The following is a 13,993-nucleotide window of genomic DNA, read 5'->3' as shown; positions in this document are numbered from 1 at the left end:
TAAAGTAAAATAAAAAACCAATGTATATATATATATGGAAATTAAGATGAGTTGAAAAGTAGTAGTTATTTGAAACACCTCTATATTTCATCAAGCTATCAAACTCGTGTAGGTGTTTTTCGTCTCAATACCTTCACTAAAGATTCGACAAATTAAATATCGTTTTTGTTTTTGCTTTCCTTTAAATATTAATTTGTGACCCCTAATATGTAATTTTTGAAGACTTCAATTTTACTAGGATTTTAAAAATATGTATTAAGGGCAGACAATACGGAACACCCCAAATTTTCTATTTTTGATTTATCGTTATTCTTAACCATTTCATCAAAATAGTATACCGACATAGGATAACTTAATAACTTATTAATATATATATATATATATACTTCCAGTTGGACTTGTATCATGAAGAGTACAATTCTGCCGCCGTAATGTTCGCCTCTATACCGAACTACATGGATTTCTATAGTGAATCACTCCTGAACGATGAAGGAAGGAAGTGTCTTCAAGTTCTGCATGAAATCATAAGTGATTTTGACAAAGTAATTTATTTATAAGGCATGGACACAATCCTTAGTTAGATAGATATCTTATTTACCAATAAGTATTAGAACATCTCTGAAAGAAAAGAAAAACGATATCTATTTGTATTTAATATTTTGTTGAATAGACACGAGAGGCAAATATAGCTTCAATTCTCCGAGGCATGCTTTCCTTAAGTCTTTGTAATACGGATGGAGGTATAATATCATTAGTCTTTGTAACGCGAGGCTGAAGGTATATTTTTTTACCGATGTGCTTGCTGAAGATATAAGTTCCTTTACCGATTTTGGATTGTTGTTTCACCTCACCTCTTAAAAAGACTCTTTACCGAGAGCGAAACTTTACGTGACAAATTTTATTTTACTTCCGTTGATAGTTTAACTTTTAAAGTATAAGGCGAGGATTTGGTTAACCAAGAGTAAACCATGAAGTTTCAAGTGCTGAAAAAGTTTTGTCAAAATACAAGTATACTTTTATGGCAGGATTACTTCTTCTCTCTATAATCCTGAATATTTCGGCAAAAATCTGTTAATGATATGAAAAAATATGAAAAAATGCTTTTAGCACTTGAAACCGGTTTGTTCTTGATTTGCCTGAGCACACTTGCTCCTGTTCTGTAAAATTTATAATACTAATGTAATTAAAATATGGTTTACCATGAAGCGTTTGTTCTGAGATAGCATTCTCTTAATTCGGTGATCCAACTCACCCCTGAAGTTCTTGAAGGGGTTCAGTTCTGATCACTGGATTGGGCAATTCATTCGGTCCAATAATCCAACAAAGGAGGTCTCACTGGTTTTGAAAATTAATTGTTTAAAATATTTTTACAAATTTTTGCAGAGTAACAATATATTCCTCCTTGACTCAGGGGGTAGAGTATTCACCTTTCAATGAGGTGAATCGAACTCGAATCCCAGCGATGGCTGAATGATACGCATACCGCACCCGGCTCACGCCGACCACAGTCCTGGCGTAAAATATCCTCAGTGGTATAGGCGGATCATGGGTTCGATTCCTGTTACCGTCAGGCTAACTGTGGGGAGTTTTCGTGGTTTCCCTCTCCATATAAAGCAAATGCGGGCTAGTTCCATTAAAAAAAGTCCCCCACAAAGGCAAATTTCTCCCAATACTTGAGCCAGGAGTTCCCTTGTCTTCTAGATTGGGTTCAAAATTACAAGTCTACGGAGTTTGAACATTAATAGGGTTAAACCCAAAAAATTAGGTCGACTGTTCAACGACGTTTATAAAATACCAATACACGTTGACCCGCGGTGGCTTAGGGAATGGAGCGTTTGTCTCTCAATGACGTAATATGTCATTAGTGGTAGACGGATCCTGGATTAAAATGACCTTGCTGTTGGGCTAACCATGGGAGATTTTTGTGGTTATCCTTTCCATGTAATGCATAGTTTCATAACAATGTCCTCCCTTAAGTTTAATTTGCCTCCCTGCTTAATCCAGGAGTTCCCTTGTCTTCTGGGATGGGTTCAAAATTACAAAACTGCGGAGTTGAACATTGAATGTCGTAAACTCAGAATTGGATCGGCTGTTCAGCACGCGTTATAAAGTAAAATAAAAAACCAATGCATGTTGACCTCATATCGTATTTAGAAGAAAAGCCGCAAATCATATTTGCAAATCTGCATGAGTGTCCAAATACTTATAGGTAGATAGTGTATTAAATTCCCACTTTAATAGCTTGTTTATTAATTCATGTTATTTAACTATACAAAGTGTATAACTGTGATAACTTAAGTATACTACTCTATTCAGCTAAACATCTTTTAATATATGTTTAGACTATTGCTAAACATATTCTACACACAGTATTATTCAATGCTTGATTATTAATTTTTAAAAGTCAAATATTTCGTACTGTGCTTAAAATTTATATTTATTTTAGTTTTATTACATTATAAATTTTTATTTTACAGCTTTTTTCAGTTAAAATTTGAGAGCTGAACACAATAAAAATTTGTTTTTAAAACGTTTAATTAAGTAAACATCTTTTACATATTTTTATACTTCAGTCATTATTTTACAAAACAATTATAATTTTCAGATCTTCTATGTATATTCATTTATATATAGTTTTCATTAGTTACTAAAAAACAAGATAGTATTTAAGAGGCAATTTAATTTGCTATCAAAAAAAGTATCTTATGAGATAAATATTATGTAACTAAAAAACCTACTTATTTATTCGAGGTTGTTAAAATATTTTCGTTATGATGTCAAATAACGATTGAAGGTATGAATTGATAAACAACATCCCATGTTCAGGAAACTACAACATATTTATTGTTTTTAGTTGATTTTTACTTCGTTTATACTTTTATTTAAAAGTTAATAGAAGCGAAAAATAAATAAACGCGTTATTTAAAAAATGGAACAACTCCACATTTCTTCATTTTGAGATACAAATCTAGTTTTTCTATCTTGTCTGGTTTTTATTTCCCTTAGTTTGGCTAGAGCAGTAATAGTTTTAAAATTAGATAGAAATGACTGCATTAAACATAAAAGGAAGGCTAACTCCATTTTTTATTTAGTGGACTGTGACCACTCTTCAAATAATAACTTCAAATAAAGTTTTATAAATTTTTAAATAAAACAAAAAATTATAGGAATATCCGCTCACATGTTATTTTTGATATGGTAATAATTACACTCTATATTTTAAGCAAAAAAAAAGTTTCGTGTTTAGAAAAGCTTTGTTCTGTAACCTTATTTTAATAAAGTAAACACAAAGTAAAAAATAAATATGATTTTGTCATTAAGCAAGTTATGGAGAAGTTATTTTCGTTTGATAAACATTTTTTTTTCCTAAATATATTCCCTATTCTTCCTTTTTACTATTAAATTTTTAAATTTTAAAACAATATCAGCCTTATTAGACAGCGCAAAACAAAAGGTCGTTTTGTTTTAATGAGTTTAGATTTCATTTAATATATCACTAAAATAAATGTTTCCTTTTCAACTAAATCAGGAAAAACTATCTAACTAAAAAGCGTTTTGTTTAGTTTTGTAAAGGAAATATAGAATGAGGTTGTTGTTTTTTTAAACTAAATTTATCGACATTTAATAAGAAAAACAAATTTATATTTATTTTGATATTATTTTATTCTTTGTTTTAAATTATATTCATAGAATAGTTAATAAAAGAAATTGAAACTAAAATTCATGCATGGATATGGACGTAATATTCTTCCTCAAAGACTTTGCTAATAGATCGAGTCTTACCGGCAAAAAATCAAAAACAACAGCAAAAATTGACTTATCTAAAAATTTATTTAAGTGCAATATTTTAATTGTAACATTTAGAAAAAGTACAATAGGGAATCTTACCTTTTAGCTTATTATATAAAAAAAATGATTACATTTGAAAGAAGAAATTTATTTCTAGAAATATCTTACCTCTTTTTAATGATTATAGAATTTAAAAATACTAAAACCTCAGTGTGATTCTTTGTCATAAATTCTATTTAAATATTATTTGATAGAGTAATTAATATAAACGAGTAATATAGCCTATTATGTAAAGTATTGCCCATTATGTACTGAGCTTTTAAATAAAGCCATACCTTAAAAGAGGTATAAAAAAATATCTAATAAAGCCGAATATTAAATCTAAGTAATACAGATGTAACAAAAACGTTTATAAATGTATGGAAAACCAAACATTATTAAAATTTCTTAATTGAATTAATAATCTATATATTAACACGGAATTCGTGAATAAACAAAAACGTAAAACGATCGTGTTCGCGAATGCGCATTCACAAAATCAGAAATGCGTGTGTTTATACTGTAAAATATAAGATACGCGTTTCTAGAACTTGGTTAAACACGCATGATAAATATCTAGTTAAAAACTACAACGAGTGCAGTAAACTAAAATGTATAAAACGTTACTTTCATTGATTATTTTTCCTTTCAATTTCTATTTATTGCACTGTGTGGAAATGTTTTTCGGGAAAAAAGGAAAGTGATGCACAAATTTACTGTTCCCTGTTTCTAAAATATTTCATTTTTATAAAAAAAAATTTTAACTTGATTTTTAAAAAATCATATTTATTTGTTTAGTTATTAAAAAATCATTTTTGTCATCCATACTTTAATTCTAGCTTCTGTATGAACCTCCATTTTTAAAACTTGAAAAGATCAAAACAATTGGAAGTACTTATATGGCTGCAGCTGGTTTGCAACCAGGAAGAAATTCTAGCAGGACTTCATATGAGGTTATTATATATTTTTATCATTTTAGAAATAACTTGATTATAAAAATTCTTTACGTGATCTTATTAAAAATATGAACTAATAAAACAATTAATTATTTTATTTCATTTTTTTAATAATAATACAAATAGCGTAGTTCAAAATTCAGTTTTTATAATAACAATACATTCGGAAATTGTAAAACGACATTAAGTATTTCAGAATTATAAAATAATCACAAAAAGTTATTTTATTTTACCTTAAAATAAAGGCAGTTACAAATTTTACTGTTATTCGAAAAAAAACTATATAACTTTTTCCACATATGCTCTAATTTAGTAGAGTTTTTAAATAAAATTAATTTTATAAAAATATATTTTATGTGACTAACTTGCTTACTTTTGTAATTTAATGAACATTTTGTTTTCAAACAATAGCAAGCCTTTGTCTAAATGTTTTTATAAAATAGTATTTCACAAAAGATGATTTCATCGTTTTTAACCAGTTTCCAGGATAATTTTGAAATTAATTTTGTTAACTATTTTGATTGATGCAAAAAAAGTCTATTTTTTATTCAAGTTGGAAATTCTGCTTACAATATTTTACTAATTCTTCACTGTTCAAATTATATTCATCAAGAAAGAACAAACTAAAATGAAATATTGAAATTGACGGCAGATTGAAGTTTGTGAATCTTTCCCCTTTTGCTAACGTATATATTATCTTAATATTTTCAATTTCAATTGAAAAAAGAAATAAAATCTGCTTCCGAATTTCCCCCAACTTAAAAATTTACTCTGTCTAAAAAACTTAAGCCATGCTTTTTTTAAATCAAAATTCTTGAAATTGGAGTTGAAAAAATAATAGAAAAATGCATCATTTTTTAAATTAATCAGCAATTTTCCATAACTAAAACACACTGATACAAAAAAGTTACCGTGATTTTTGCATTGGCGTAAGTACAGGCGAAATGATCTTCGCAAACTTGAATTTTTCAGCGTAATTTAGGTGTTGATTTGTAAAATTTTCAAGCCATTTGCCTGAAAAAGTAAATTTCTGCACGTAATGTTGTGTACGTAGAACTTTGAATTTTAATTTAATGACATTATAGTGTTTGATTCTAACTGATAAAGGACTTAGCAGTTTTTCATATAATTAATTAAACAATCTATGGGCTTCGCTTGCTGAACAATGTTATCCAAAACCTTCTTATTCCTAGCCTAGGTTTTCCAATTAATAATTTTCATTACGGTTAGCTCTCTTGTTACATCATTTAACCATCCCTTTTTTGGGTCTTCTTCTGGTCCTTGAATTCAATAATTCCCACTTCACTCAACACCATAATAAATATTACATAATATGTATTACTATTTAAAATTCAAGCAAACTGGTTAGAAATTAAAGAATCTATCATGCTCGGACTGAAAGAATGAACGTTTTTTTTAATGATTATGAAAGAGCATATTTCATTCATAATCGCGTATATGCAAAATGCAAAATGAGCTGTATCTTAATCATATCTATGAGTTTACAGGAAAAACACCTTACGCATGCATATAGTTGAATTATCTAAAAATGAAAAAACGAAGATTTTATAAGAACCACGGAGTTTTTTCCAAAATAAATTTCATCATGATCACATCAAGCAGTGGTATGAATTTAGCAATATTCTGCCTTTTTTACGTAAATAAAATAAGATTGATAGGATGATAGGAAATTATCATCAGGGCTAATTTTGAAGAGTAAATTGTTTTTCGTAGAAGATTGTAAGCTGTATACAATTTTCAGAATATTAATGTTAAAAATAATATACTCAATGTGGTACAAACACACTACCTGTAATATTTCTACTTTTCAGGTAAGATCCGTAGACAATGTTTTATCCTTACCATTTTCAGTAAGTTCTCTTTAAATATACGGTTCAAAATAGTTTAATTCATTGAAAAAATTACTGCGTTAGTTGTTACAAATGTTTGTTATAAAAAATTTTATCCAAACGTCTAAAGCTGAGAAGACCCATTCAGTTTATTCAAACCTTATCATTGAAGATTCATCTTTAAATTGTAAAGTATTTCATAGCCATAGTTTAGAATTGATTCTGCAGAATGATTATTTTTTGTTGTTGAAATTCTGCACTTAAGCAGCGAATGAAGTTTACATTCCTTTAACAGAACCCATAAGAACAAAATATTGAAGCTCTCATAAAAATGAAAGTCATGAATGGATATATTAATACGTCTTAAGTTTTAACCTACAGATTACGTCAGCTTATATTGAACTTACAAAAGGTAATTTCAAAATGAAATATCAGATATTGTTGTAGTGATCAATTCTATGACATATTATAGTTTTTTCAGCCGTTTTCAAAGAAAACAGAAAAAATATCTTCTGTTTCAGGTATCCTGATGGAAAATAACTAATATTTTTTCATTTTTTTATTTTGAAAAGCCTATGCTAACTAAAAAACTTTACTAATGTAACTTTGGTGTATATTTCGACCTGATAGGAAGTTTGAAAAAGCTTTTATCCAAATTAAAAATATTAATAGTTATTGGCATGTTTTTCTTACGTTTTTACACCTGTGTTGTTTTTAATTAAATAGTTATAAAAATATTTGACTCATGATGACAAGTATGACTTATTTTATTTACATCTTTACATCAAGGGCTAACACTTTCAGCTAAATAACGTCACATTTGTCAACTTATAAACGGAAGCTAGTACAGTGAAATAAACACCTAATTGAAAAAAACATGCCTACAGAAACAAAATTAAGAAAATTTTGATTTAGATGAGATCTATTGCAAATGAGAATCAATATATATTCCTATATATACTATATATTCCCATAAATCGTACAGATTCTAAAAATTGTTTGAATTTGAGATTTTTTTCTTAATTAAATATTCAGTGATACGTACTACGGCATTACATGCATAGAATAGATTACATTACGGAACAGATTCAGTCACGTACTGTCTTCTCGTTTCAGTTTTGAACAAAAGCCATTCCAAATTGCCAATTTTGAACTACATGATAAATAGGTATTCGTAAATTGTAAGCTCAATGGTGACTCTTACTGAATATGCGATTCTTAATTTTTCAAACATTAGTTTATTTTACAACTGTTTACTACTGTTTTACTATTGTTACTATTATCACACCTCTTATCACACTATATGACTACACGTCTTCGAAGAGAGAACCTTTTTAACTCTTGTTTTTACACAGAACCTGGATTTACCGAACATTTTCAATCCGAATACCTTTGTTAACTGTTGATTCTGAAGCATTTTTCTTTTGCATTCACATGTTGTAGTTGTTGTTTTTTTCCTCAATTGCAATAGCGTGCTGCCGTAAAAAAAAGGTATAAAAAAGACTTTCAAATTAACGAAATACTCCTAGTGTTGCATGACTACGTAGAAATTATCATTTAATGCAAGTAACGTATAAACATTTAGTTGGTTGCTTAGGTTTTGATCAAGAGGTTTGAAAGACGTAACTTAGTTGTTCTATCCGTATTTTTATTATTACTCTTACTTATCTTAAAAAGAAGGACATTATGTCATCTGTTCAAGAAGAATATAGTATCACATTAGAAATGGAATAAGAGAAAAGACGTATAAAACCTGCAAAAATAGATCAATGAAATCAACTGAGAAAATCAGCGAATTTCAATTAATGATTCAGAATTACTCGCTGTTTAATATACAAAGGGTTTATGGATGGTGTTTTCTACACTAGGGAACGCTGCAAGCTCGGTATAGCCTAAATTTCCGGGTTACTGTTTCCGTTGTATTTTAAAGCCATTTGGCATCATTGTGTTTTGAGATTCTTGCAAACAATGTATTTGATTACTTATTACTTGTGTTTACAATGCTAACAATACTGGTGTTTACAATGCTAAAAGTGTTAACACTAACGTAACATGGTGCACAGGTTGCAACAAGAACAAACAGTAATAAACTTATGGAAAGAGGCCATATCAAGACTGCCAAAAAAGCGAGTTATCCAAAATCTAGCAACCATGTCACCTTTTTTAACAATATATCTCTAAAACACTAAAACAAATTTTCACTTCAAACTCACCAGAATTACATTTTAACATTAATATCTTATGAAATATGGCAGATTTGAGCTCAGAAATTATCTAATTTATTTCTTTTATTGAAAACAAAATTATCCGTTTGAAAACATCGCCTATCAGAATAACATGTAGTAAGCAGCTGCAAACTTTTTAACCGGAACTAGAGTAGGTGCCGAGCTCGAGATTGTTATTGTTTACATTTCTATTGAAAACACCATCCATTCAAAAGTCAAGGGAAGTAAGGAATCATTTGGAGCAATAGGGCGAATGAATTTTAAAATGAAACACTTTTAAATCTATATTACGAAAAGAAGTCAATTAAATGTTCATATTAAATTTATATATAACATAGCACAATTGCTTAAAAATAATTCAATTTTCAAAGTTTATTTATGAAAATAGTCTAAGCAACAATGTTTCCATTACAGTCCGAATATTTCGATAATCCGAAGTAAGGCCGATCCAATAATCCAGGCCCTACTGATTTTGAAATTAATGGTTTAAAATATTTTTTTTACAAATTTTTGCAACGTAACAATATATTGCACCGTGAACCGCGATAGCTCATGGGGTAGAAGCGAGGGCTCTGGGAATAGAGCCCTCGCTTCCCAATAAGGTGTCCCGAGTTCAAATCCCAGCGATGGTTGATAGTAATGAATTCCGCACTCGGCTCTTACCGACAACCATGCTGACGTAAAATTTCCTCAGTAAGAGACGGATCATGGGTTAGAGTTACCTTGTCATTAGGGTAACCGTGGGAGGTTTTCGTGTTCATCATCCACGAAGTACAATTTTTCCCAATACTTCATCCTCCTTTGTCTTCTGGATTAGGTTCAAAATTACACAGCTACGGAGTTGAACATTGCTAGTTTTAGACTCAAAATTGGGCCAACTGTTCAACGACGGTTTTAAAATGAAATATATTCCATCGTTATATTGTAAAACGCTTACAAATAGGCTGGACTATAATCTTACTTTTAAAAAATACAAAAAAGAGAGAATGAAAAAAATTTTGAATCTGAAAAAGTGAATCAAACATCCTAAGTCTTTTCTTTAAGGTTTAACTTAAAAACAGAGAAAGTGCTTTAAAGAAAAAAGGAAAGCTTTTAAGGTATAAAGAAACCTGTTTTGACAGATTATAATTTAATAACAATAGAAATTAAGCCCAAATGGATTTTTAAATTTCCTACAGATTTGCTAAAACTTTAATTGAAATAATGTGTTGAAAATAAGAAATACTTGAGATAAAATTAAGAAAACATTTACATATAATAAGGGACTAATGAAAATTCAAAATAATCTTGCTCTTCTCTTAAACAAATATCATCAAAAACTACATTGAACAAATATTATTCCAGTTTCTTGTTAAAAAGCCTTCTTATTTTTAGACATTACATTCTCTATCAATTAAAATAATCTTAAAATATTACAATATTACATTTTTTGAAATTCTATTTATATGGTTCTGTACTCATATTTATAATTTTAATTTATTTATTTATTTTTTTTGTTATTACAGAGTTTTGGTCCAGAAGAAGATGCCACACAGAATGTTTTGGTTCTTATAAAGTTTGCAATGACGATTATGGATTCCTTGGAAGAGATAAACAAACAAAGTTGGCAAAAATTTCATCTAAGAATTGGTAAGCTTTTTTTTTATTTCTTATTTTTACTTAAATTTTATTTATTCTGAAAATGCCTTTTTGGACTTTGTATAAAAATCTAAAGTGACGATTAATGACGTTAATGTAATGACGATGATGCCTGAAATTCCTAACAATTTATCTTCACGTTACAACACTCTAAAGCATTTTGGGGTTTACGAAAGAAAAATTTCATTTATAAATTTCGCAGAGCTCCCACTTACCATAACCGTTGATGATTATTAATCAGCATTGCAAATCTGAGTTATATAAATTACAGATATCCTCTCTTCTCCCTCTGCTCTTCACCTTTTATATAGTTTTAAATTAAATATAAGGTTTTATTAATAAACTAGTATATCTAATGAGATTCAGAAAATAGTAAGACAATTATTTTTTTATTATTTCTCATTAAATGTTGAATTATTATTTCTTAAGCAAACGTAAAATAGGGTCGATTTTGACGAATTTAAACTTTACGCTACAATCTGTATGATTCGGTTACACGCTCTTATTTTTGAGAAACAATATCTTGTTTGAATGAACAAAAGTGAAATTTTATCGCACGCTACCATCTACATGATTAAATTCTTCTGCAAGCTTTGATGATCAATGATTTTTTCTTCATTTTTTCTTGATTATTATCAACAAAAACACTCATTAAAATAATTAAATCTGTGTGATTTGATTTGTATATTTTTCGTGCCCTGTTTCGTACGCATTTTCGTGCTTCCTTTTGGAATAAACAATATTTGGTATTATTCGATCATGTATGGGTTATCAGTACGATTGTACCATCCTTCGCGTCTTGATGACCGATTTTTTTTAATGCTGTCAACAAAACTGTAAGATGAACTTACTTATAATTTGAACATTATTATTTATATAATGTTGTTATTGTGTGTTATAACGCAATCAAATATTAACTAACTGAACAGAACTATCTGGTATTATTTCTCAAATCATCATGACCTTCACCTTAGGCCCCGTTATGTATAAAATCTAAAATTGGAACTTTTTTCAATCCTTCTAGAACTGATCAAATTATAATTAAACATGAGTTTCTTTTTTTTTACCTTACATTACAGCTGTCTAAATCTAAACAGTTAATCAAAATAAACTTCATCTTCTTCATCATAGTTATTTTACTTTATAATATATACATGCGTATAGTTTGTCTAAAATAAGAACTCCTCCAGACATTCGTCTGGACTGAGGCGGGGACTATAGTAACGAGGCATGACTATTTCAAATAGGGGTGCAGGATCACTGTTTTGGAGTGGTTTCGGGTTTTTCGGTCTATTGTGTTAGTCCTATAGTGAAGCTACCCTCCCTAAAATGCGTCATTCTTGATTCCATAGCACCAGACGGCCTCAGACTTTGTGGCGGGAAGAATTCTTAGCTTAGACAAACTATACAATTCCGTTTATGCCTTATCTATAGTTAAATTGAGGATATTACTTTTCACAGGGATTGCAATGGGTCCTGTTCTAGCAGGAGTTGTGGGTACTTCAAAGCCACAATATGATATTTGGGGAGATACTGTTAATATTGCAAGCAGGATGGATAGTACCGGTGTCATTGGATCTATTCAAGTAAGTTACACTGCTACAGGATGAAATACAGCTTAACCACTAATATAATGACTATACAGTGAGCAAAAAAAAGAAAGAAAACGATAAGAGCGAAAGAAACAATAATTAGAAAGAAACAATAGTTATATTGATTCAATGATTGGATCTTCACTTACTAGGACTCAATCTTAAATGGTTGGAGTGGTGACCTCAAAAATGATAATTATTTCGTGCAGACGATATTTTAAATTGCGAAATCAAACACAAAAACGTATTTTCTCTGAATAAACATACTTTTTTTTCCTACGGATTATGATTCCTGGCCCCCAAAGTATAGGGTAACCGCAATTTGGGAAATATGGTCCTAATAAATTGGTCAGTAGAGCGGTGGAAAGTTTGGACCCCTTAATGTTAATTTTACTTCTTGTTTTTTTCGCCATATCTCTAGAACTTTTGAGGCGAATTGAAAAATTTTTGCACACAATTATAAAACTCGTTTATCCAAATATAATTCTATGGAAAAAAATTATTTTTCTTATAATTATTTGTTTTTTTTTTTATTATTTATTTAATAATAGTCGAAAAAAATTTTAAATAGTAAGATAATCAAGTTTTTTAATCGTATAAAAGAATGTAATTTTTAATAGAAAAACACAAAATTTGGACGAAATTGTTTGAATAGTACCTAAGAAATCGAATTTTAAAAATCTGACTTTTACTCACAGACTAAATCAAAAATTCTAGTTGCTTTCGAAAACGATGAAATAGTTTTGGTAAAATTAAAAAAAAAAAAATACACTCTGAAAAGGTTGTTACACAAAGAGATGTGAGGTTTTAAACATAAGTTGCAGATCTAAATCTCTATGCATTTAAGGAAGGTTTAAAAGAGAAATAAGAAATAAAAATCTTCGTTTAATTTCAGGTAACAGAGGCAGTGGCAAATATTTTAAAAGAAAGTTCCAAATACGATGTTGAATGTCGGGGAAAAATCTTCGTCAAAGGAAAAGGTTGGATGACAACATATCTCGTGAGTGCCATTGAAAATACACGACTTTAAATTACATGAGGGCATGATGTACTCAAAACCCTTATTGTGTCCGTAAGGTATCAGTTATTTCATGCATATTTGAGAGTCTTTTGCTGCATGAGCATTTTTCTGGAGAAGCATTTTTCATTCATTATCAATTGGAAATCATTTTATACGTATCAAGGATCGGATTCATATCAAGGTACTCTTGAGAACTGCAACTAATTCCGTTCGAACTAGAACTTATTGAAATAAACTACTCTTCTGATTGTTATGATGTTGCTGATTGCGAATCAAAAACTAGAGAGCGTATGCTCTGATTGTGTATCAAAGATCGGTAACTATCAAGGTAATTTTGAAAGCTGGTAGGAATTCAGTCCTTCAAGTCAATTATTGAACAAGTAGCTCGTGCTGCTGATTGCTATGCTATTTTGTGTATGTGAAATTAATTTATTGGTATGATACTGAAAGTATTAATTGGTGCAGTGTGCGAAAGCGTCATTTTTTGGTGAAAAAATAAACTTTTGCTGATATATTTAATGTTGTGATATATTTTGCTGATATATTTAATGTAATGTTGATTGTGTGAGCAATAGTATTCCAGAATTTTGCGCAACTTAAGCTACTGTATTTGATGTATGTCACTCCCCTACTTATTTGAAGAAAGATATGAAGAAAAAATTTTGTTTTTAATACTATTATTATTATAACTTTCTTGTTTAGTTTGATATAATGGTACAATATTGTGTTATATTAAACGATTTAGCAGTAAATTTCGTACTTATACACAAATAAACTACCATTAAGTGTTTTGCATAACCTACCAAATTCAGTAAAATGTTTTGCCTTTTTACGATTGCTTTTTTTGCTTTTTGCCAAACGAACAAAGTTAACTAAGATTTCT

At 29.3% G+C, this 13,993-nt stretch overlaps 1 protein-coding gene across 3 annotated transcripts in view; it reads left to right on the top strand.

The window, feature by feature from the left end:
* Positions 1-13,267, top strand: part of LOC107447981 (adenylate cyclase type 2) — a 95,352-nt gene extending 82,085 nt beyond the window's left edge. For 2 of the 3 annotated variants that reach the window (XM_021144315.3, XM_016063040.3), the window contains exons 21-26: positions 393-542; positions 4,668-4,781; positions 6,617-6,655; positions 10,365-10,488; positions 11,959-12,083; positions 12,985-13,267. In XM_021144315.3, coding sequence (XP_020999974.1) covers positions 393-542; positions 4,668-4,781; positions 6,617-6,655; positions 10,365-10,488; positions 11,959-12,083; positions 12,985-13,119 — 687 coding nt within the window. In that variant the 3' untranslated portion in view covers positions 13,120-13,267. The remainder of the gene's footprint in view (positions 1-392; positions 543-4,667; positions 4,782-6,616; positions 6,656-10,364; positions 10,489-11,958; positions 12,084-12,984) is intronic. The other variant, XM_071182191.1, reaches the window with a different exon arrangement.
* Positions 13,268-13,993: the final 726 nt, after the last annotated feature.

Source organism: Parasteatoda tepidariorum, chromosome 1 (assembly GCF_043381705.1).
Source record: "Parasteatoda tepidariorum isolate YZ-2023 chromosome 1, CAS_Ptep_4.0, whole genome shotgun sequence".
Taxonomy (NCBI): Eukaryota; Metazoa; Arthropoda; class Arachnida; order Araneae; family Theridiidae; genus Parasteatoda; species Parasteatoda tepidariorum.
Note: the sequence above shows the minus strand (reverse complement) of the source record. Positions and strands in the feature narration are given on the sequence as shown.